The sequence below is a fragment of the Erinaceus europaeus genome, chromosome 1 (genome assembly GCF_950295315.1).
Source record: "Erinaceus europaeus chromosome 1, mEriEur2.1, whole genome shotgun sequence".
NCBI lineage: Eukaryota > Metazoa > Chordata > Mammalia > Eulipotyphla > Erinaceidae > Erinaceus > Erinaceus europaeus.
Window position 1 is genome coordinate 2,922,484 of NC_080162.1, and position 25,597 is coordinate 2,948,080.

At 45.5% G+C, this 25,597-nt stretch overlaps 1 protein-coding gene and 1 pseudogene across 6 annotated transcripts in view; one reads left to right on the plus strand and one right to left on the minus strand.

The window, feature by feature from the left end:
* MINPP1 (multiple inositol-polyphosphate phosphatase 1) overlaps nucleotides 1–25,597 on the minus strand; it is an 88,183-nt gene that overhangs the window by 17,498 nt on the left and 45,088 nt on the right. Inside the window, exon 5 of one of the 6 annotated variants that reach the window (XM_060187763.1) lies at nucleotides 5,831–5,852. The exons of 3 other annotated variants lie outside the window; for them this stretch is intronic. In XM_060187763.1, coding sequence (XP_060043746.1) covers nucleotides 5,846–5,852 — 7 coding nt within the window. In that variant the 3' untranslated portion in view covers nucleotides 5,831–5,845. Of the gene's footprint in view, nucleotides 1–5,830; nucleotides 5,853–12,700; nucleotides 13,038–24,252; nucleotides 24,356–25,597 lie in introns of those variants that run through there. 2 more of the 6 variants (XM_060187709.1, XM_060187481.1) reach the window with 2 other exon arrangements.
* LOC132532482 (5S ribosomal RNA) lies at nucleotides 2,017–2,134 on the plus strand (annotated as a pseudogene).

Consider the following 25,597-nt stretch of genomic DNA (forward strand, 5'->3'; position numbering starts at 1 on the left):
AGGGAAAGACAGACACAGGCTGGGGGTGTGGATCCACCTGCCAACACCCATGTCCAGTGGAGAAGCAATGACAGAAGCCAGAACTCCCACCTTCTGCTCCCCATAAAGATCTTTGGTCCATCCTTCCACAGGGATAAAGAATAGGGAAGCTTCCAATGGAGGGGATGGGACAGGGAACTCTGGGGGTGGGAACTGTGTGGAATTGTACCCCTGTGATCCTACAATCTTGTTCATCATTATTAAGTCACTAATAAAAATCAGATATATAATAGTATGTTATTAAATCACTAATGAAGATTAGATACATATTAGATAGATAAGATATTTATCCCCACCCTGTATATTCTAGACTTCTTACTCATAGATCAGAAGCATTAAAGTGAATGTATGAATGTGGTCACAGCCACACTGGACCAGGGAGGAGCAGCTCACTACAGAGGGTGTCTGCATTGCCATGAGTTCTACCCAAGTTCAGGCCTTGGAACCGCCATAGAAACAGTGAGCTTCCGAGCTCCGGTCCTCCCCGGGTCCCATCTCTGTTTCTAGTTCTCTCTGATTAGCTGAATCAAAAAGGAGAGTGGGGGAGTAAGGTCGTCCATACATGCTGCCCCGTGTCCACTGGAACAAAAACCGGAAGCGGACCAGAAAATCAACCAAGTGCAGGACAGGGGCCCATGCCTGGTTCACAGGGGGAGGCGGACACGTTCCCATGGTTGAGACTCCAGTTCGAGCCTCGGGCCGCCACTCGGGAAAACCAGCAGGGGAGCTTTATGAGCAGTACAGCCGCACTGCGGTGTCTCTCCTTCTCTCCCTGTCTCGCTTCTTTTTTATCTCTGTCTCTCAGCCTCTGTCTAAAGGAAAGAGAAAAATAGCCACCAGGACCAGTGGAATTGTACAGACACGAAAAGCCCTAGCAATAGCCCTGGTGGCAAGGAAAACATGACAGAAATATGTCCTTTATTAAAATATTTATTTATTCCCTTTCGTTGCCCTTATGGTTTTATCGTTGTAGTTATTATTGATGTCGTTGTTGTAGGATAGGATGGAGAGAAGTGGAGAGAGGAGGGGAAGACAGAGAGGGGGAGAGAAAGACAGACACCTGCAGACCTGCTTCACCGCCTGTGAAGCGACTCCCCTGCAGGTGGGGTGCCGGGGGCTCGAACCGGGATCCTTACGCCGGTCCTTGCTTTTACCACCTGTGCTTAACTTGCTGTGCTACCGCCTGACGCCTCAGAAGTGTCCTTATAGACAAGAATTATATAGCGCTGTCATCCGCCAAGTGAAAATGACAGCTCTTTTGAGTGCCTCTGCAGGTCAGAGCCCTTGGTCAGCTGCCTGCCGGGAATGAATGACTCCCGTGCCCCGGCACATCAAACACTTTAAAAACACCTCATTTAATTTTTACAGCTCTCTGGGGCGCTGTGTTTATTTGCGCAGCTCTGGTTTATGGTGGTGCGGGGGCCTGAATCTGAGATCTTGGAACCTCACGCACAAGAGTTGCTCTGTAGAACCATTATGCTGTCTCCACTGCCCTCTGAGGTAGCTACTGTCTTCATTTATAAAACATGAAAGTGAGGGGCCAGGCGGTGGCACACCTGGTTAAGCACACACATTACAGTGGGCAGAGACTGTGGGTTCAAGCCCTGGGCCCGCCCTGCCGGGGGAAAGCTTCACAAGCGGTGAAGCAGGGCTGCAGGTGTCTCTCTGTCTCTCTCCCTCCCTATCTCTCCCTCCACTTTCAATTTCTCTCTTTCCATCCAATAATAAATAAATAAATAAACAAATAATAAAGGGACCAAGCAGTGACACACTTGGTTAAGGGCACTCACACTACAGTGCGCAAGGACCCGGGTTCAAGCCCCTGGTCCCCACCTGCAGGGGGGAAGCTTCATGCGTGGTGAAGCAGGGCTGCGGGTGTCTCTCTGTCTCTCTCCCTCTCTATCTCCCCCTCCACTTTCAATTTCTGTCTCTATCCGATAATAAATAAAAATAAATATTTTTTTAAGAAGATGAAAGTGCATCAGAATACCACCCTGAACATGCCCAATCTCATCTGATTTCGGAAGCTAAGCAGGGTCGGGCCTGGTTAGTACTTGGATGGGAGACCACCTGGGAATACCGGGTGCTGTAGGCTTTGGGAGTCGGGCTGTAGCGCAGTGGGTTAAGCGCAGGTGGCGCTAAGCACAAGGACCGGCATAAGGATCCTGGTTCAAGCCCTGGCTCCCCACCTGCAGGGGAGTCGCTTCACAGGCGGTGAAGCAGGGCTGCAGGTGTCTGTCTTTCTCTCCCTCTCTCTGTCTTCCCCCTCCTCTTTCTATTTCTCTCTGTCCTATCCAACAACAATGACAACAATAATAACTACAACAATAAAACAACAAGGGCAACACAAGGGAATAAATAAATAAAAATAAATATTAAAAATATTTATTAATACAACCCCCACTATTTCATTCATCATTTTTCATGTATTGCTAAATGGGAATCTGGGGAATGTTATGCATGTAAAAAAAAAGAAGTAGAAACACAAAGCAGAAATTGACTGAGTTTGGAGTATGGCACCAAAGTAAGAAAGCAGAAGTATACTAGAGTTTGCAGTGAGTACCTCCCTAATACTTCCTCTCCACTTTTCCAAGCTTTGGGTCCATGATTGCTCAACAATTTGTTTGACTTTGTATGTTAACTCTCTTTTTAGTCACCAGGTTCCAGGTGTCATCAGGATGCCGGCCAGACTTCCCTGGATTGAGGACACCACCAATGTGTCCTGGAGCTCAGCTTCCCAGAGACCCATCCTACTGGGGAAAGAGAGAGGCAGACTGGGAGTATGGACCGACCAGTCAACGCCCATGTTCAGCGAGGAAGCAATTACAGAAGCCAGACCTTCTACCTTCTGCAACCCTCAATGACCCTGGGTCCATGCCCCCAGAGGGATAGAGAATGGGAAAGCTATCGGGGGAGCGGGTGGGATATGGAGATTGGGCGGTGGGAATTGTGTGGAGTTGTACCCCTCCTACCCTATGGTTTTGTTAATTAATCCTTTCTTAAATAAAAAAAATAAATTAAAAAAAATATATTTATTAAAAAAAAAGAAAGTGCATCAGAGAGAAAGGCGATATGACCAGGACTGTGGGCCCAGAAAGTCCCGCGGGCTCCTAGCCGCAGCCTGACCCCACCCCATAGCCCTTGCTTCAGCTCTTGATGTGTCTCTCTCTGCCCAGCAAAACCGCAGCTCTTTCTTCTCAAAATTTTCCCTACCGTTTCATCTAGAAGAGTTTAAGAGAAACTTACTGATTTGCTTTTCCATGGTTTCAATTTTTTTTTTTTCTGCCCAAATGGGAGCGATGCAGAGAGGATACCCAGAGAGCCTTGCTCAGCCGGTGAGCTTATGCCGGTGCTCGGGGTTGAACCCGGGACCATGGAGGCTCAGACATGAAAATCTTTTGCAGAACCATGATGCTGTCTTCCCAGCCCCAAACGTGAGGATTACTTTTAGAGGGGGTCATTACACATTGTAATCTGGGCATCAGAAACTGCAGGTGTGTTGACAGGGCTGCTTTGCCATGGGAGTGGCCCACGTCTCAGCCACACTGTGGTTTCTTCCTCCTCCTGCTCCCTTTCTCTGCATCTCTGCCTCTTCCTTTCTATCTGAAAAAGTCAGCCTGCAGCAATGAAGGCCAGCCAAGGAGACAGCAGGACAAAAAAAAAAAATCAGAAACAGAAACGAAAGATCCCTGCAGGGCAATGGAAATCTTTTCGAAGATGCCTTCAGAGCATTCTCTTCCTGTAGCTCAAGTCTGCTACTGTTATTTCTGGAAGACTTGACTTCTTTATTTAAAGCTAGTGTCAGGAAGTGAGAGAGATTTTCATTTTCCTATGTCATTGATACTCACTCATGTTACATTCATTACTCCACTCAGGCCGTCCCTTGGTAATGTTTACCCAGATCCGACACACCCCCAATCTGAGGACAGGATTTCTGCACAGCACAGCCTTCACTTCTGAAACCCACGACAGCAGGCCCTTGAGTAACGTTTTGTTCAAAGTTCTTTCGTTATAACCTCGATGAGGAAAGCAGTGGCTGTGGCCCAGGACAGTGTGCTTGCCACACACGCCACATCACTTAAAGGTGCAGTTTCTAAGAAAGTGTTCAAGGACTTGAGTGGTGATTTGTGCAGAAGACGTTTTGGAGGTCTATGAATTTAAAATGCTGGGGCCCTAGTTGGGGAGTCCTGAGATTCCCAGAGACATGATGGACCCAGACCTCAAATAGATCCCTCTCTCCATTGTTACCAGTCATCTCTATCAGGAGCAACACAACAGACCCCTTTAGGACCTTGCCCTCAACATGGATCAACAACGCTAGAGAATGTTCCATCCTTGAAGGGAGGCTGGACAACACACTCTATGCTACACTTGAGGAAGATGGGTCCTGACATTGGGGCAGCTTGGAACGTTCCTACTCATGACCACAGAATGTGAGCTCAGATCTACAGAGATGCAGAGGTCACACAGGCTCCTAAGCTGAATATCAGGCCCCAGATCAGCTCAGATCGATGGGGTTTACAGTCAACAACATTTATACACCTTTCCCATATTTAGGAGAGACTCTCTTCCCTGATCCAGCTTTCTGGTCCTTTTTCCAGCCATGACATCATCTCCCCAGACAGTAACTTGGGTCCACCTGCATATCAGATGTCAGGCTCAGAAACAAACAAACAAACAAACGAACGAACAACAACTAGTATAGTCATGGGCCCTTTGGAATCCCAAATCTTCATCTGCCATATTCCAGCATTTAGGTTCATGATTAGTCAACAGTTTGTATGGCTTTGTGTGTTAACTCTTCTTTCAGCCACCAGGTTCCAGATGCTACCATGATGCCAACCAGACTTCCCTGGGAAGACAACCCCACCAATGTGTCCTGGAGCTCCTGGAAAGAGAGAGGCAGGATGGGGATATGGATCCACCTGCCAACACCCATGTTCAGAGGAGAAGCAATGACAGAAGCCAGACCTTCCTCCTTCTGTTCCCACAATGACCCTGGGTCCATACTGCCAGAGGGATAAAGAATAGGAAAGCTCTCAGGGGAGGGGATGGGGTACAGAGATCTGGGGGTGGGAATTATGTGGAGTTGTACCCCTCTTATCCTGCAGTTTTTGTCAGTGTTTCCTTTTTATAAATAAAACATTGTTTAAAAAGAGCAGATCCCAAGACTGTCCTTGCCTTTTTTTTTTTTAATTTATCTATTTTATTTTTAATTTGAGAGATACAGAGAGAAGGAGAAAGACCAAAAATATTGATCAGCTCTGGCTTATGGTGGTGCTGGGGATTGAACCTGGGACCTTAGAGTCTCAGGCATGAAAGGCTTTTACAGAACCATGATGCTATTTTCCCAGCTGAGGGTCCTCGCTTCTAACCCCTAACTGTAGCTTCAGGGGATTCCCAAATCACTGTCAAGCACAACAGTTTTCCAGAAGGATTTAGAGAACTGGTCAAAAGCTCTTTTGGTTCTGGTATGTTTTCTTAAAAAGAAAGTAGACAACTAGAAGCCGTCAAAGGAAGAGACACGGAAAACTGTTGGGAGGAGATTAGATGCACATCTTCTTACTTTTCCTCTCTCTCGGGAATCTGAACGCATTCTCCTGCATGCGTGAGCACTACCCCCTGAGGCAGTTCATCTGGCCCTCGGTGTCCACGGTCTTTATCGTGGCTTCAGTATGCAGACATGATTGACTGGTTCCTTGGCTGATGGAATGCTTGCCCACCTGTTGAAGTCAGTCTTCAAATTGGCCTCGACTAGTTTTGTTTTTTTCCTGAGCCTGACATCTGATACCCAGGTGGATCCAAGTTATTGTCTGGGGAGATGATGTCATGGCTGGAAAAAGGACCAGAAAGCTGGATCAGGGAAGAGAGTAGCTCCCTAATATGGGAAAGGGGTATAAAAATTGTTGTTGACTATGTTTTGTCAATGTTTCCTTTTTATAAATAAATTAAAATAAAATAAAAATAAAATTGACCAGAAAAAAAAAAAGGCCTATATGGTTAGTAAAAGGACCAAGGGTGTCATTTTGTTCTACTTGAGCTAAGGATCTTTTTGAGTTAAATATCAACTATGACATACTTTAAAACCAGATCTTGAAATATCTAGGTTAGTGTAGACTAGGATTGAAAGCCCAAAAATAAATACATATAGAGATTTTTTTTTTCTCCAGGATTATCACTGGGACTCCATGCCTGCACCACGAATCCACTGCTTATGGAGGCTATTTGTTCCCCTTTTGTTGTCCTTGTTGTTTTATCATTGTTGTGGTTATTATTATTGTTGTTACTGATGTCATTGTTGTTGGGTAGGACAGAGAGAAATGGAGAGAGGAGGGGAAGACAGAGAGGGGACAGAAAGACAGACACCTGCAGACCTGTTTCACTACCTGGGAAGCGACCACCCTGCAGGTGGGGAGCCGGGGGCTTGAACCAGGATCCTTACGCCAGTCCTTGGGCTTTGTGCCACGTGCGCTTAACCCACTGCACTACCATCTGGCCCCAATAAACACATATAATGTCAACAGATTTTTGATGAGGACAACATGCTAATTCAGTGGAGGTAAGAATATTACTTTCCTTGTTTGTGCTGGGAAAACTAGCTATTCACACTGAAAGAATGAAGACGGACCCTTACCACATATACAAAGATTAATTCCAAAATGGGTCAAAAACCTAAACCAGAGAACTCCAACGACAAAGTGCAGATGCAAAGCATATGACCTTGAATTAGGGTAGGGCTTTGTAGACGGACTGAAAGCACAAGCAACCGACCAAAATGAAATCTGAACTTCACCAAAAGAAAGACTTCTGTGCTTCCAAAGACTGCTATCACGAACATGACAGGACAGCCTACAAAATGCAAGATGCAGAAAGGAAAAGTATAAGCAGATATCCGATAAGGGTCTACTATACAGAATAAACAAATATTCTTGGGGCCTGGTGGTAGTGGACCTGGTTAAGATCCAGGTTCAAGTCCCCAGCCCCCACCTGCAGGGGGAAAGCTTTGTGAGTGGTGAAGCAGGGCTGCAGGCGTCTCTCTGTCTGTCTCCCTCTCTACCTTCGTCTTCCCTCTCAATTTCTCTCTGCCTCTATTCAATAAATAACTAAAAAAATTATATATTAAAAAAGACTCACAGCTCAAATATAAAGGACAAATAACTCAATTTCTCACTGTCCCTATTCAATAAATAAATTAAAAAATATATAAAAGAATTTGGAACCCTTCTAATATGGTGGCAGGATTGGACAATAGTACAGTCACTTTGCAAAATAGTCAAGTGTTTCCTAAAATGGTTAAACATACAGGGAACATATGATCCAGAATTTCACTGTTAGATACGTACCCAAGAAAAATCACAACAAACATCCATACAAAAACTTAAACCCGGCTCCCCACCTGCAGGAGAGGTCACTTCACAGACGGTGAAGCAGGTCTGCAGGTGTCTATCTTTTTCTCCCCCTCTCTGTCTTCCCCTCCTCTCTCCATTTCTCGCTGTCCTATCCAACAACAACAACAACATCAATAAAAACAACAACAATAATTACAGCAACAATAAAAACAACAACAAGGGCAAGAGAAGGGAAAATAAATAAATAAATATTTAAAAAACTTAAACATGATTACTCTTGGTAGTAATATCCACAACAGCCAAAAAAAAGTAGAGACAGTCCAAGTGTTCAACTAATAAAAAAACAAGAAAAGGCAGTATGACTTTAGCTCAGACCCTGTGGAAAACAGTCAGCAGATTACTCAGAACATTGGAAGTGGGCCTGTCATGCAATCTAGCAATTCCTCTCTTAGGGATTTATCCAAAGGTCACAAAAACACACACCCAAAGATATCTATGCACACCTTTGCTCACAGCAGCACTATTTGCAACAGTCCAACCTTGGAAACAGTCCAAATGCCCAGTGACAGGTGAGTGATTAATTGGGTTGTATACTATATACCAAATGGAATCTTACTCAGCTGTTAAGAATAAGGGATTCCCACCCAAGGAAGATGGGTCTTGAAATTGGTGCAATCCAGAATGTTCCTGCTTGTTACCACAGAATGTGAGTTCAGACCTGCAGGGATGCAGGGGTTACACAGGCCTCTGTGCTGAATATGGGCCCCAGATCACATCAGATTGATGGGGGTTACAGTCAACGACATTTATACACTTTCCCCATATTAGGGAGCTACTCTCCTCCCTGGCCCAGCTTTCTGGTCCTTTTTCCAGCAATGACACCATCTCCCCAGACAATAACCTGGGTCCACCTGCATATCAGATGTCAGGCTCAGGCAAAAACTAGTACAGTCATGGACCCCTTGGAATACACCTAAAATAGACCTACTAGTTTTTTCCAAAACGGAGACTCCAAATCTTCATCTGTAATATTCTAGCCTTTAGATTCATGATTAGTCAACAATTTGTTCTGCTTTATATCTTAACTTTTTTTCAGCCACCAGGTTCCAGATGCTACCATGATGCCAAGCGGACTACCCTGGGCAGAGGACCCCACCAATGTGTCCTTCCCCAGAGCCCTGCCCCACTAGGGAAAGAGAGAGGCAGGCTGGGAGTGTGGATCCACCTGTCAACGCCCATGTTCACCGGGGAAGCAGTTACAGAAGCCAGACCTTCCACCTTCTGCACCCCACAATGACCCTGGGTCCATGCTCCCAGAGGGATAAAGAATAGGAAAGCTATCAGGGGAGAGGATGGGATACGGAGTTCTGGTGGTGGGAATTGTGTGGAGTTGTACTCCTCATATTCTATGGTTTTATCAGTGTTTCCTTTTTATAAATAAAAATAAAAAAAGAATAAGGAATTCACCTTCTTCACCTCATCTTTGAAGAAGCTTAAAGAAATCCTGTGATGTGAGATAAGTCAGAAAGAGAAGGATGAATATGGGATGATCTCACTCATAGACAGAAGTTGAAACACAAGATCAGAAGGGGAAACACAAAGCAGAACCTGGACTGGAGTTGGTGTACTGCACCAAAGTAAAAGACTCTGGGGTGTGGGGGAGGGTTCAGGTCCTGGATCATGATGGCGGAGGAGGATCTAGTGGGAGTTTAGAGGGTTCTGTGGAAACACTGAGAAATGTGACACATGTACCAACTATTGTAGTTTACCATCAACTGTAAACCATTAATCCCCCGATAAAGAAAAAAAAAAGTAAAGTTGTGATGTATATAGTGCGTTACTACTAAAAGAAATTCTTCCCAGAGCCCTTCCCCACCAGGGAAAGAGAGAGGCAGGCTGGGAGTGTGGATCCACCTGTCAATGTCCATGTTCAGCGGGGAAGCAATGACAGAAGCCAGACCTTCACCTTCTGCATCCCACAGTGACCCTGGGTCCATACTCCCAGAGGGATAGAGAATAAGAAAGCTATCAGGGGAGGGGAGGTCTGGTGGTGGGAATTGTATGGAGCTGTACCCCTATATCCTATGGTCTTGTCATTGTTTCCATTTTATAAATTAAAAAAGAAAAAGAAACTCCAAAATCCTTTTGTTATTAGGTGGAATGGAAGAAACAAAAAAGGGATATTGGAAATTTGGACTAGCCGAGGTCTGTGACAGAGAGGCCAAGACTGTGTTAGGCTGGGGAGAGCTAACAGGGTGTCCAGTGGCTGCTGGTGGAGGCAGACCAGCTGGTGTGAGTGTGGTGTGCAGACAACTATTCTGGGGACAACAACGGGCTTGCCAGTCAGTCTCCTCACATGAAGTGAAATGGGGGGGAGGAGGAAGTAGATCAGCACAATATAACGTCATCTAGTCACCAGAAGGCACGACACAGTGATGCACGTGCAACATTCAGGGGCCTTGAGGACGTCGTGCTAAATGAAGACACACAAGTCATGTGTGCACCCATGCTGCTTCTGTGGACTGTCCTGAGGAGGCAGTGTACAGAACCAGAAAATAGCTCCTGGGCAGGCAGTGTGCAGGACCAGAAAATAGCTCCTGGGCAGACAGTGTGCAGACCAGAAAATAGCTCCTGGGCAGGCAGTGTACAGAACCAGAAAATACTCCTGGGCAGGCAGTGTGCAGACCAGAAAATAGCTCCTGGGCAGACAGTGTGCAGACCAGAAAATAGCTCCTGGGCAGGCAGTGTGCAGAACCAGAAAATACTCCTGGGCAGGCAGTGTACAGAACCAGAAAATACTCCTGGGCAGACAGTGTGCAGAACCAGAAAATAGCTCCTGGGCAGACAGTGTGCAGAACCAGAAAATATCTCCTGGGCAGGCAGTGTGCAGAACCAGAAAATACTCCTGGGCAGGCAGTGTGCAGAACCAGAAAATAGCTCCTGGGCAGACAGTGTGCAGAACCAAAAAATAGCTCCTGAGCAGGCAGTGTGCAGAACCAGAAAATAGCTCCTGGGCAGACAGTGTGCAGACCAGAAAATAGCTCCTGAGCAGGCAGTGTGCAGACCAGAAAATAGCTCCTGGGCAGGCAGTGTGCAGACCAGAAAATAGCTCCTGGGCAGACAGTGTGCAGACCAGAAAATAGCTCCGGGGCAGGCAGTGTGCAGACCAGAAAATAGCTCCTGGGCAGACAGTGTGCAGACCAGAAAATAGCTCCGGGGCAGGCAGTGTGCAGACCAGAAAATAGCTCCTGGGCAGGCAGTGTGCAGAACCAGAAAATAGCTCCTGAGCAGGCAGTGTGCAGAACCAGAAAATAGCTCCTGAGCAGGCAGTGTGCAGAACCAGAAAATAGCTCCTGGGCAGGCAGTGTGCAGAACCAGAAAATAGCTCCTGGGCAGGCAGTGTGCAGACCAGAAAATAGCTGTGTGCAATGGTCAGTGAGAGGTGAAAATGGGGAGTCTACACTAAGTCTAAGGTTCATTTGGAAGTGATTAAAATGTTCTGCGGCTGGGAGTCGGGCTGTAGCGCAGCGGGTTAAGCGCAGGTGGCACAAAGCACAAGGACCGGCATAAGGATCCCGGTTCGAACCCCGGCTCCCCACCTGCAGGGGAGTCGCTTCACAGGCGGTGAAGCAGGTCTGCAGGTGTCTGTCTTTCTCTCCTCCTCTCTGTCTTCCCCTCCTCTCTCCATTTCTCTCTGTCCTATCCAACAACGACAACAACAATAATAACTACAACAATAAAACAACAAGGGCAACGAAAGGGAATAATAAAAAAAAAAACCTAATAAGAAATGTTCTGCGGCTCTGAAGAGCAGTCCTGAGAGCCTCTGTGAAATCGCATGTTCCCTCTGAATTCACACCCTCGTTTGAAGCAATCACAAATGTGCTGCCTGCTGGTGTCTTCTCTCCCTCATCCGCTGCTTCTGCTGTCCACACGCAATCACCAGCCTTCAGCTAGTGGCACTCACTTATTTATTTATTTATTTATTTATTTATTGCCTCCAGGGTTATCTCTAGGGATTGGTGCCTGCACTACGAATCCACTGCTCCAGGAGGCCATTTTCCCCATTTTGTTGCCCTTGTTGTTGTTATTGTTATCACTGCTGCTGATGTTGTTGGATAGGACAGAGAAAAACGGAGAGAGGAGGGGAGACTGAGAGGGAGAGAGAAAGACAGACACCTGCAGACCTGCTTCACTGCCTGTGAAGTGACTCCCCTGCAGGTGGGGAGCCGGGGGCTCGAACCGGAATCCTTACACTAGTCCTTGTGCTTTGCGCCACATGCACTTAACCCGCTGCGCTACCGTCCAGGCACCTATTTATTTTTTTAAACCAGAGCACTGCTCAGCTCTGGTTTATGGTGGTGCAGGTGATTGAACCTGGGACTTTGGAGCCTCAGTCATGACAGTCTCTCTGCATAACCATTATGCTATCTACTCTTTCTTTCTTTTTAAGATTTCATTTATTTATTAATGAGAAAGACATCAGGAGAGAGAGAAAGAACCAGACCTCACTCTGGCACATGTGATACCGGGGACTGAACTCAGGACCTCACGCTTATGGGTCCAGTGCTTTACCCACTGTACCACCTCCTGGACCACCCCCTTCTTTCTTTACCTGATATTCTGGTTGTTCTCTGATGAAATTTGCTGAATGATTTTGTTGTAATAATTGTTTGCTGGGAAAGAGAACAACTTTCTGTTGAGGTCACCACAGTTCCACCCCAGAATTCTCAAAAATATTCTAAGATTAGATAGTAGTGATGTTTTCAGAGATTTATGACTATATTACAATCCATTATATACATTATATACTTTAAAGTTTATGGCATGTAAATTATACCTCAATTTCCCCCCAACTTCAGTATCATTTTATTGAGGAAATACTTATTTACATGATTGTCCTGCTTTCCGTGGCTTCCATGCGCTGGGAGCAGGAGACAGTACCACCCAGCGGCCTGTGCTGGGCAGCTCTCACCATCATTCTGTCATCGGGCACTGCTTGGAGATCTTGAGGCTCCACCCTGCTGCCTCTCACAGCTACCCCAGCCGCTGGCCCCACTGAGCCCCACCCAGTCTGTCCAGAAGGCATCCACTGCTGGCTTGTCTAGCCCCCTCCCCCCCTCTTCTCCATGCTCCATTGCTGACACTATGGTCTATTTACATAATCATTGTTTTGCCTGAGAGATTCCCACCACGTTATCCCCTCAGGGTGTTGCTAATTCAGGTAAAACCATGGCAACAGTTGCTAAGGATGCTTCCACCTTCCCAGCATTCCTTTTGCCTCTCTCCACCCCCTTTCCTAACCATTTCCATTTCTGACTTGCCACTTGCGGTTTTTACCCTATAAAGCCCACTGTGGTTCTGGTTTTGCTCTCTTTCTCTTCCGCATCCTGACCTGGAGAAGGGCTGGTGTGTATAGTGGGAGGTGGCCATTTTGCTAGCTCCACGTGGCCTAAACCGCTGTGCTCACACCCAACTCTGGGTCGTCCGAGTGAATAAAGCGTTGCATTCCTGCTCCACCACAAGTTCCTGGTCTCTTCTCTCTCCCCTGCGATGCAACCTGACACTAGCTCAGTCATGAAACCAAGCTAATACAGACGTGAAGTGCAAAGCTCCTGAAGATTCCAGTACTGTAGTATAATGACGGCCCTGAGAATTAGATCACAGAAGAGAATATCACAAAGGGGGCCGGGCAGTGGCACACCAGGCTGCGTGCACACACTACAGTGTGCAAGGACCCGGGTTCAAGCCCTGGTCCCCTCCTGCAGGGGGAAAGCTTCAGAAGTAGTGAAGCAGGGCTGCCATTGTCTCTCTCCCTCTCTGTCTCCCCTCCTCTCTTGATTTCTCTCTGTCTCCATAAAAAAAAAATAATATTCTAGAAAAAGGAAAAAAAATCAAGAAGGACAGAGAATGTATGAGAAAAAAGCCATAAAGAACACAGCCAATAGCATAATGGTTCTGCAAAGAGATTCTCATGCCTGTGGATCCAAAGTCCCAGGTTCAGTTCCCTGTACCACCATAAACCAAGAGCTGAGCAGTGCTCTGGTAAAATAAAATAATAAAGTACACAACAGCTGAATTAAAATATACAGCAGAAGGACTCAGCAGCAGAATGACCAAAGGCAAAGGTTGACTTAGTAAGACTGAGGATAGAGTCAAAGAAGTGTGTGTGTGTGTGTGTGTGTGTGTTAGAGAGAGAGAAGAAAAAAGCAATGAAGACAACATGAGCAATTTACAAAACAGCAAAAGGTGCAATACACACACCACAGAGATCCCAAAAGAAGAAGAGAGAAAAAGGGTGCGACTCCACTGGAAGAAATAAGAGCTGAGAATTTGAGAATTCCTCTTCAAACAAAAGAAGACAGACACTCAGATCCAAGCTCAAAGCATCAGGCCAAACAAACCCAATCAGAAAGACATCAAAACTCATTTATATATGGATATATCAAAGAGAACCTTGAAAGCTGTAGGCAAAAGTCAGAGCCACCTGTGTGGGAAATCCCATAAAATGGCAGAATGCTCAGCAGAGGTTCTAACAGTCTAAAGAATACGACACAGGGGCTGTGTGGGGGCGCGCCTGGCTGAGGACACACATTTCAAGGCGTAAGGGCCCAGACTCAGCCCTCTGGTCCTCAGCTGCAGGATCAAAGCTTTGCAGGTGGTGAAACAGTGCCGCAGGGGTCTCTCCTCCTCTCTCCTTGCCTCCTCTTTCCCTCTTGACTTCTCTCCCTGTCTCTATCCAGTAAATAAATAAATAATTGCTTTTGGAAAACGATATGACAAGATATTATTAGGATGTTACGTGGGGGAGATCTTAAACTAAGAACTTAATCCAGATTTGAGGGAATAATAAAAAGATCATCAGACAAATAATAATTTAAGGAATCGTTTTTCAACAAAAAAAAGTGCAAAAAGAGATAAAGAAGGAAAGAAAGGAGGAAAGAAAGAAAGAAAGAAAGAAAGAAAGAAAGAAAGAAAGAAAGAAAGAAAGGGAAAAAGAAAAATATGGGACTTGCATAAAAAGAAAGGAAAAGGGGTCAGGCGTGCTGGGTTAAGCACACATAGGAGGAAGAACAAAGATCCTGGTTCGAGCCCCCAGCGGGGGTAGGGCCTGGATTCAAGTCTCGTGGGGCCGGAACCTGGGGTCAAGCCTCACGGGACCAGGGTTCAAGCAGGGGCCTCTCACGAGACCTGAGGCAAGTCACGGGACCCAGGGTCCCTTGGCTTCACCACCCTCCATTGGTATTAGCAGTAAAACCTATGGCCAGAAGCCAGCTAGACTAAGGCCTGGGCCTAAGACACCCATCAGTGGAATTTGAAGTAGAAACACTTGTGGCCAGAGGCCAAAAGGAATCATCCCCTAATTGGTAGAGAGTTGGCCTAGCTAGCTAGTTAGTGCTCCAAATACCCAGTAGCCATCCAGGTCAAGAAGTAAAGTTTGAAGGATGCCTGCATCCACCTAGGAGCCCTCCAGACCTTTAGGGTATCTCAGCTGGCTGCTCTGCCTAAGAGGTACCTGACCAGGACTGGCAGTCAGGAAGGGCTTCCTGCAGGAGAGGACAGATGAGCTGAACCTTAAAGAGCAGCTGGGTGGCCCCGGGGGAACTCAATGGAAGGTGTAGTGGTGCAGTGGTGCATCTCCTTTCTGTCTGTCTGTCTGTCTACCCTCCCTTTCTCACTCCCTCCATGTTTCACTCTAAACTAAAGAATAAAGGGGCCAGGTGGTGGTGGTGCATCTGGTTGGGTGCACATGTTACAGTGCACAAGGACCCAGGTTTGAGCCCCTGGTCCCCTCCTGCAGGGGGGACGCTTCACAAATAGTGAAGCAGGTATGCAGGTGTCTGACTTTCTATCTCTCCCCTCCCCTCTCAATTTCTCTCTGTCTAGCCAATAAAAATAGAAAAAAAAAGGGGGGGGCTGGTAGGAGCAGTGGATTCACAGTCCTGGCACTGAGCCCCAGCGATAACCCTCGAGGCAAGAGAGAGAGGGCAGGGAACCTCCACCTGAAAGTAGTAAGATACCACAAGAAAAAAAAGCAAAAATAGGGAAAGGGATGGGGGGGGGGACTGTTAGTAAAAATGCAAAATTATTTGCTTCCAGCTTTAAAAAGGTCACAAAAGGGTGGGTGCATAGCTCAGTGCATTAGGACACATAGCTCACATGCCCGGGACCAATCCTATGCACCACCACTACGTGTCAGAACTAAATGATTTTCCTCTTCCACTACCAAATAAATGAACATTTAAATCCACACAGCCTCCCAAATCAACAGTATTGTGGCTGGGGAAGTGGCCAAGCCTCTAGTCCTGTGAATGTGGATCCCAATTCTGACGCTGAGAGCAGCACATGCGGGACGGCCTGGTTCTGTCTGATTCAGTCCGTCAGTCAATCAACCAACCAGTCAGTCAGTCGCTAAAAAGAACAGGGTAGGACTGGCAAAGTAGCTCAGCTAGATCGGGGTGTGTATGATTTCCACAATGTCTTTCTGAAAAAGTGAGCCTGGGGTGGTGAAGTGTCGGCATTCACGAGGGGTGACACCAGCAGGAAGGCAACCAACCGGTTCTCTCTCGCTCACTCGAGGGACAAAACGAAGTAAAGACACCGGGGAGAAATGATGTGCTCTCAAATCTCAAATCTCGTTTATTAGCAGGTGGGCAAGAGTTTAAATAGAAAACCAAACAAAGAACATTATTCCAATATGTCAGGAATTACAGGTTTCTTAAAGGTCAGCTTGCCCCTATGGTAGGGGGCTGGTGTGACAGGAATTGATGCAGATACATAAAGGTCAAGACAGTTAGTCTCCTGATGCAGGCATTTAATTACCCAAAGGCGTTTGAGGGGAGAATAGGGGTGCTCTCGTTAATAAAGATTTGTGTTCCTGCTCTGCTCCGGTCTCTTCTCCCCCGCGATGCAACCTGAAAAATATTCCCACAGTAGGGTGACTTTCGAAAAAGATAATCTGTATTTGCAGAGAGACAAGGTAATAAAGACTCACCGTCCTAGAACTGGAGGTGATTATGCTTTGTGAAGTGAGGAGGGAGGCAAAAACATCTACCAAATGGTCTCCCTTTTATGTGGAATACTGAGAACTGAAACATGAACTTGGAGAGAGAGAGAGAGAGAGAGAGAGACCAAACTCTCTAAGATTTTGAGAGAACTATGGTGGTTATCACAGGGGTGGGTAACACAGAACTTCATTGGTAGTTGCACTGTGAAACAACACCCCTGTGACTTCTGTAATATTGCAAACTACTACTGAATCATTAAAAAATTAAAATATAGACATATATGTATATATTTATACATTTATATACATATATTTTTATTGCCACCAGGGCTTTTGTTGGGGCTCAGTGCCTGCACGACAGATTCACTGCCACCAGTGGCCATTTTTTTCTTTTTCATTCTACTTTTTTCTTTTTTTTTTTTTTTTTTTTTTTTTTGATAGGTCCTAGGCTAAAGGCACAGGAGGGCTACAAAGGGAAAGAGAGAAGTGCCTGAAGTGCTGCTTCAACACTCATGAAGCTTCTCTCCTGCAGGTGGGGGGCTGGGACTTAGACCCAGGTCCTTGTGCAAGGCAACATGTTCCCTCAGTTAGGTGTATCACAACTCAGACCCCACTAATAACAATTTAAAAAAATTTTAAAAAGCTCACCACTGCAAATCAACATAGTATCGGAAGAAATAAAAGTACCCAAATTTGACAAGAAGAAATAAAACTAAAACTTTTTTGCAGATGATATTATAATACAAGAAAACCCTAAATATTTCATTCAACATTCTTAGAAACAGTAAGCGGATGCAGCAAAATGGGCAGAAACTTGATATACACGGGGAGAAGGACAGAATGGGAGACAGGCAGATGGTTGGTTCCATTCCGTGTGATGGCACAGGAATTTTGGTACTGGGTGGGAGTTGAGTGAACACACACACACACACACAAACACACACACACACTGCTATACTCCCAAGTCTGAAAACATTATAAACAAATGTAAATCAATGAGAAATTTTAAAATCAGTACATAATGCTGTATTTCTATACACAAACAACAAACTAAAGAAATCAGTTAAATAATCCCACTTACAATGTCATCAAAAATAATCTTAGATGTTGGGGCAAATTTAACACAGGAGATTAGAAGCCTACTCATCAACAATAAAAAGATGGAAGGATATTTCTTACTTCCTTTTGTAGAGTTAATTGAGTAGAGAGAGTGATTGAGGGAAGTGAAGAAGGCCATAGCGGAGGAGGGTGTTCAAGCCTACATCATAAATCCATGATTAAAGAATTTATGATGCCTTCTTTAGGCCCTTCTCCTAGAATGCCAAGCTTAATAGGTCTAAATCTAATCGCAGAGGGCTATTAAGCACTTTTACTTGAGGTAGGGAATCACCCCTTACTTATGGACACACGTACAGTTGGACCTAACAACGTAGGCCCCAGCCTGTGTCTAGTATCTGGTCCATGTGCTGCTGGGGACTGAACTCAGTACCTTGTGCTTGAGAGTCGAATGCTTTATCTACAGTGCCACCTCTTGCAAATGTATCTAGTTATCAGTACTGTGTCAGAAAAATGCACCATCTGAAATGGAACTAGGTAGTCCCCTGTGTTAGGAAAGATTAGAGGTTAGAGGAGTGGGGAGGCTGACTTCTCAGGCCTGGTGTCTCTGGAGTGACCCACAGTAACTGGTCAGTAGTAGCATGGCATGACATGTTGGCGCTGGGAGTGTTGACTTAGCGGTGGTCAATAGAGGCAGTATAACAGGGTAAGGCGTCAGAGAGAAGAAACATCAAGAAATATGCACATGGATTCCAGGACTAGGAGAAATATAGATCTTAAAGAGAATGGGAAGTAGTCTTACTACTTGTCCCTTGCAGTCTTAGAAAGAGTTTAAAATAGCAACAGTTCATTATTATTACAACCAATTTAGTTGGAAGCTTTTTTTCTTTTTTTGAAAAATCATTGGTTAGGACTTACCGTAACATACTTGACTTCACTATGTTTATGTCTACAAACAAGTGGTCTGGGAGGTGGCGCAGTGGCTAAGGCACTAGACTCTCAAGCATGAGGTCCTGAGTTCAATCCCCAGCAACACATGTACCAGAGTGATGTCTGGTTCCTTCTCTCTCTCTCTCTCTGTCTCCTATCTTCCTCATAAATAAATGAATAAATAAATCTTAAAAAAAAAAAGATGTCTACAAACAACATCTTAGATGCTGACAGGGCCAAATGGTTCTGAGCTACCTGGCCTAAGGTTGCAGGTAACTTAGGTATTTAAAGTTTATATACTAGAAATGCTTCAAGCATTTAAGTCCAGTGTCAGAATTTGATCATCTTACAAATCTGAGACACTAAATACTTAGGCGAGAGAAAATACATCCACTCAGAGCTATGCTGATCACTAAATTAAAAGACGTCTTAGTACAGGATGGGAGAAGACATCTATACACCTGCATCTAAGGGCTAGTATCCAACAAGTATGAAGAACACACCAGACTGGGGCAGGCAGGAACGCAGCGGGTTAAGCGCACATTGTAAGAACACACCAGACCTACAACAAAAATGGCCCATCCAAGGGCCAAGCAATGGCATACACAACAGAGCGCACACCACCCTGTGCAAGGACCTGGGTTCAATCCCTTGCTTCCTACCCATAGGGGAAGCTTATCTATCTATCTATCTATCTATCCATCTATCTATCTATCTATCTATCTATCCCACCTATCTAACCTATCTACTATCTATCTATCTATCTATCTATCTATCTACCTATGTATCTAACCTATCTATCTATACTATCTATCTACTCTCTATCATCTATCTACTATCTATCTACCTATCCATCTAACCTATCTACTATCTATCTACTATATCTATCTAATCTATCTACTATCTATCTAAACTATCTAATATACTATCTATCTAAACCATATACTATTATCTATCACCTATCTATCTATCTATCTATCTATCTATCTCCCACCCTTCTCTTTTTCTCTACTTTTATCAGAAAGGAAAGGAAAGAGCTCCCAGAAGTAGTGGTGTCATGGTGTAGGCACTGAACCACAGCGATAACCTTGGTGGCAAAAAAAAAAAACACAACACAACAAATTAAAAAAATCAGGAAAACTTCAGAACAGATACTTCATTAAAAAGAAGAAGAAGAAGAAGAAGAAGAAGAAGAAGAAGAAGAAGAAGAAGAAGAAGAAGAAGAAGAAGAAGAAGGAGAAGAAGGACACAAAGGGCCCAGAGATGGCTTGCCAGGTAGAGTGCACACCTTATCACGTGCAAGGACCTGGCTTTGAGCCTCGGCACCACACAGGAGGACCACAGCACCAGTGGAGGCTCTCCCTCTCTGAGAAAAAGAAACTTGACCCGGGAGCAGGGAGATCATGTAGCATGCGGCACACATGTCACAAATATAAAGACGCCAGAAGTGCTCTGGATATGTGATTAGAATATCCACCGTTGAAGAAGTTTAACTCAATTCAATTTCTCTCCTTTTTTTTTTAAATCCAGGCAACACTGATTCACATCACCAGATGTGTTTCCGGAGTACAGTCTCACACCTCTTCCGGTGCAGCACACCACACCACAACCACTGGCATAATTCTCCTATTCCTCTCCGCCAGCGCCAGCATCCTTTGGGGCCTCTCTACTCTTTGGACCCCCACCCGTCTCACTTCAATTTTTCCATCACCTGGTAGTAACTTAGTCCTGAGCAAATTTCCGTTTGTGTCACTCTCCACACGCGCAGGGCTGGACTTTCCATAATGTGTACTAAAAGTCTATCTTTCCAGAATAACAGAGTTACAGTTCTTTCTTTAGTCATGTCCCTGAACGCCAGTCAGACACTGGCATATACTCTGCCAATTCTGTCTGCTGCAGGAGACGCCGTCTGGTCCGGCGTCCAATTTCTTTTTCCAGCTTGCTCTGAAAAAGAAAGACAGCGGTGTCCCTGTAGTCTGTGACCCGTCTCTTCAAATGTTTCCCTGACCTCATGATCCAGAATTCTCCACAAATGTAGTCTGCTACACAGCACCGATTCTGCGAGGGGTAGGGCACTCACCCAAAAGTGGCAAAACCAAGCAGAGTCATCTGTCTTGTCAGGCTTGGAAAACACACTTGCCAGGTTGCTTCTGGTCTAAAGAAAGCTCAGGAGTGATGTGCTGGCCATGACTCTCTGCCGTGAGCGCTTTTTTTTTTTTTTTTAATTTATTTATTCCCATTTGTTGCCCTTGTTGTTTTATTGCTGTAGTTGTTGTTGTTATTGATATCATTGTTGTTGGATAGGACAGAGAGAAATGGAGACAGGAGGGGAAGACAGAGACAGGGAGGGAAAGACAGACACCTGCAGACCTGCTTCACCGCCTGTGAAGTGACTCCCCTGTAGGTGGGGAGCCGGGGGCTCAAACTGGGATCCTTATGCTGGTCCTTGTGCTTTGTGCCACGTTGCGCTTAACCCGCTGTGCTACTGCCCGACTCCCCCGTGAGTGCTTTTATGCAGGAACCAAAGCCAGAGAGGAAAGCCAGCCCCTTTACACATCTGCCCACTGCCTGCTCTACTCTGAGTGTGCTTAAGCCTGCATTACAAAGCAGGGCTTGCTCACCTCCCCGCAGGGCCAGTGAGCTGCCCACAGAAGCACTGCTATCCCTTTGGGCAGGTTACACTGGAGGAAGAACACCCAGAAAACTTTGTCTAGGGAGCCAGGTGGTGGCGCACCCGGCTGAGCGCACCGCACGTTACCCGTGTGTAAAGACCTGGGTTCAAGTCCCCAGTTCCCACCTGCAGGGGAAAAGCTTCGAGAGCGGTGAAGCAGGGCTGCAGAGGTGTCTCTCTGTCTCTCTCCCTCTCTATCTTCCCCACTCCTTTTGTTTCCTCTTTGTCTCTCTCAAATAAATAATTTAAAATTTTTTTTATGTTATTGATTTTCACTTTTATTGCCCTTTTTTTTATTATTGTTGTTGTTATTGATGTCATCATTGTTGGATAGGATAGAAATGGAGAGAGGAGGGGAAGACAGAGAGGGGAAGAGAAAGACACCTGCAGACCTGCTTCACCACCTGTGATGTGACTACCCTGCAGGTGGGGAGCCGGGGGCTTGAACCAGGATCCTTACACTGGTCCTTGCACTTTGCACCACTGCGCTTAACCTGCTGTGCTACCGCCCGATTCCCATAAAAAAAAAATTAAAAAAGACATAAAAAAACTTTATCTGAATTAGAGGTTTCCCAGACAAGTCATTCAATCTTTCTGAGCTTTGATTTATTATTGATAAAGTGGAAATAATGATTATTGCTTATGGTTGTGCAGCTGAAATAAGAGAGCACATTTGCAGACGACGGTGTTGGGAGTGGGAGCGTGGAGCTTGAGTCTGAGCCCAGGCACCACCTGGTAAAAACACTGGAGAAGCCCCAGTGGTGATGGAGTAAAACTGTATTGTTTCTGTCTGACTCTCACCCTCTTTTCCCCCTCTCTCCCGCTCTCTTCTCTCCTTCTGTCTCCCTCCCTCACCCCACTCTCTCTGAAATAAAATAAAACATCTGAAGACCAGTAGAATTATGCCTATGTAAGGCCTAGGAATCACAAAACACAAAATGAAATACCAGCACCCTGCCTGGCAAACAGCAGGTTTTCCAAAGGCTAGGTTGCTTTTCAGAAGTCAGTAATACAAAGCGTGGCACAGTTTATAAAGAATTGCCTCAAGGTGGGGGTAGATAGCACAATGGTTCTTCTTCTAGCGTTTGCCCTTCTTCCGTAGCCAGTCAACAGCGTCAGGTTGAGCCTGATGTCAAGTTTCGAGACCTCCTTTGAATCTGGAGAGGTGGCAGGCGTTGACTATGTGGGTCATAGTCTGTCTGGAGCCGCAGGGGCAGTTCGGGTCGTCTCTGGCTCCCCAGCGATGGAACATAGCGGCGCACCGGCCATGGCCTGTTCGATAGCGATTGAGGAGGGCCCAGCTCAAGCCCCCAGCCCTCCCCTGTTGGTGTAGTGTTGAGGTGTCTCTGCCTTCTGCATCTCTCTCCCTCTTTATCTCTCTCTGTCTCTCACATTCTATCAAAAACAGAGAGGGAACGTTGAAGGTTTTTATTGGGAGTAGCTTTGTAGGTTTTTTTTGGGGGGTGCTGGGAATGCTGCCATCATTAAACTCTCTGAGAACAATCTTGAGCAGCGGTATACACACAGGTGTATGCACAGGTATATATATATGCACAGGTGTACGCACAGGTATACACACAGGTGTACGCACAGGTGTATATATACGCACAGGTATACACACAGGTGTACGCACAGGTGTATGCACAGGTATATAGACACACAGGTGTACGCACAGGTATATATATATATACACACAGGTATACGCACAGGTATACGCAAAGGTGTACTCACAGGTATACACACAGGTATATATACACACAGGTATACACACAGGTGTATGCAAAGGTGTACACACAGGTATACTCACAGGTGTACACACAGGTATATATACGCACAGGTATACACACAGGTGTACGCACAGGTATATATACACACAGGTATACACACACGTGTACGCACAGGTGTATATATACGCACAGGTATACACACAGGTGTACGCACAGGTGTACGCACAGGTATATAGACACACAGGTGTACGCACAGGTATATATATACACACACACACAGGTATACACACAGGTATACGCAAAGGTGTACTCAAAGGTGTACACACAGGTATATATACACACAGGTATACACACAGGTGTATGCACAGGTGTACACACAGGTATACTCACAGGTGTACACACAGGTATATATACGCACAGGTATACACACAGGTGTACGCACAGGTATATATACACACAGGTATACACACAGGTGTACGCACAGGTGTATATATACGCACAGGTATACACACAGGTGTACGCACAGGTATATAGACACACAGGTGTACGCACAGGTATATATATATATATATATATATATATATATATATATACACACAGGTATACGCAAAGGTGTACTCACAGGTGTACACACAGGTATATATACACACAGGTATACACAGGTGTATGCACAGGTGTACACACAGGTATACTCACAGGTGTACACACAGGTGTACGCACAGGTATACACACAGGTGTACGCACAGGTATATATACACACAGGTATATACACAGGTGTACGCACAGGTATACGCACAGGTGTACACACAGGTGTATGCACAGGTGTTCACACAGGTATACTCACAGGTGTACACACAGGTATATATACGCACAGGTATACACACAGGTGTATGCACAGGTGTATGCACAGGTGTACGCACAGGTATACTCACAGGTGTACACACAGGTGTACGCACAGGTATATAGACACACAGGTGTACGCACAGGTATGCGCACAGGTGTTCACACAGGCCCACCGTAGCCTGTAGCACGTCTACTGTGGCACACCTCTAGCTGGATTAACCCAAACTTCAACCCAAAAGTCCAATAAAAAAAAAACCTAAGTAGAAGCATCATCATTTAATTGTTCATAAATGAACTTCCTTGCTTCCTCGCCCTCCCCGACAGAGGACCCCTGGGGCTCCTGGTCACCAAGGCCATCCGTCCCCCGACCATCCACCCTTCTCTAGTTCCGAGCACGTGGACCTGCGAGCTAGGAAGACGTGACATCTGTACTCCGACTCCCTTGAAGAGGGGTTAACCTTGGGGTTTTTCTCTGGACGGCACAGTGCTCAAGCAATGACTCACCGGTTTCAAGCCCAGGCTTCAAAAGGCTTTACAGACTTGTGGTCTGTTCTCAGGATTCTGGGACTTGCATCTGAACACACCCAGTCTGTGTTACTGAAGGAATCCACGGAGCAGAGCTGATGCATCCCTGCAAAGTCCATCCTAGACCAGCACAGCGATGAACTCCCAAGTCCACAAACAGGACCGGCCCCAAACCAAGAGAGCCACCGACAATCGCACCACTGCAAATCTAGGAGCAAACAAGAAGGACCATTCAGATAACTAACAAGCCCTTGAGCAATGACAGTCATTGTTTGAGTCCACTGAATTCTGGGATAGTTATTACATACCAACAGCTAACGCGCATAAACTATAAAACAAACTGTTCTTGACTATTAAGCAGACGGTTATTAATGTGTTTATTAAGTGCCTAGGACTGTGCTCTTGCAGGATTGCTTATTGAAATGTTTATGGTAACAGGGCCGGGTGGTGGCGCATCTGGTTGAGTGCCCACGTTACAGTGCTTACAAGGACCCAGGTTCAAGCCCCCAGTCCCCACCTGCAGGGGCAAAGCTTCACAAGTGGTGAAGCAGGGCTGTAAGTGTTTCTGTGTCTCCCCTCTGCTCTCAATTTCTGGCTGTCTCTATCCAATAAATAAATAAAGATAATAAAAAAATTAATGTTTATGCTAATTTCACAGGCCTTTTGCTTGTTTATTTACTTTTAAAATAATGTCACTGGGAGTCGGGTGGTAGCACAGTGGGTTAAGCGCAGGTGGCACAAAGCACAAGGACGGGAGTAAGGATCCCGGTTCGAGCCCCCGGCTCCCCACCTGCAGGGGAGTCGCTTCACAGGAGGTAAAGCAGGTCTGCAGGTGTCTGTCTTATTCTCCTCCTCCTCTCTCCATTTCTCTCTGTCCTCTTCAACAACAATAACTACAACAATGAAACAACAAGGGCAACAAAAGGGAATAAATAAATAATAAAAAAATAAAATAAATAAAATAGTGTCACCACTTACTATCTGGATATTTTTAAAAGACAAAGTTCCATATGACTGTAACATCTATATGATAATTGTAAAAGGGCTCTAATAACAGGAATTTTATTAACCTAGAATTAATCCAATCCAATGTCAAATTAGGAAATTAATCCAACGTCAAATCAGAAAACTACCCCTGTTTTAAACAACAAATTGTGAAAAATTACTTTAGACATTAAGCAGCAACTCTTTCTACCATTCTCTCTCCCATATCCTAACAGTGCCTGGCACATGCTTGAAAAACTGAACATTCCAATCCTCCAGGACAAGCCTGCTGGGTACAGTCCCAATAGAAGAACTTTCAGTTTGAGAGTCGAGCCACAAGACATCATCAGTCCAGTGGCTCACTTCTGGAAAATTCCAGCACTGACTAACCACTTAGAGCCAACATATAAGAAGGAGGCAATTTGCTTCTCTATAAAAGTGAAAAATTTCACTAGAAAGTGAACAA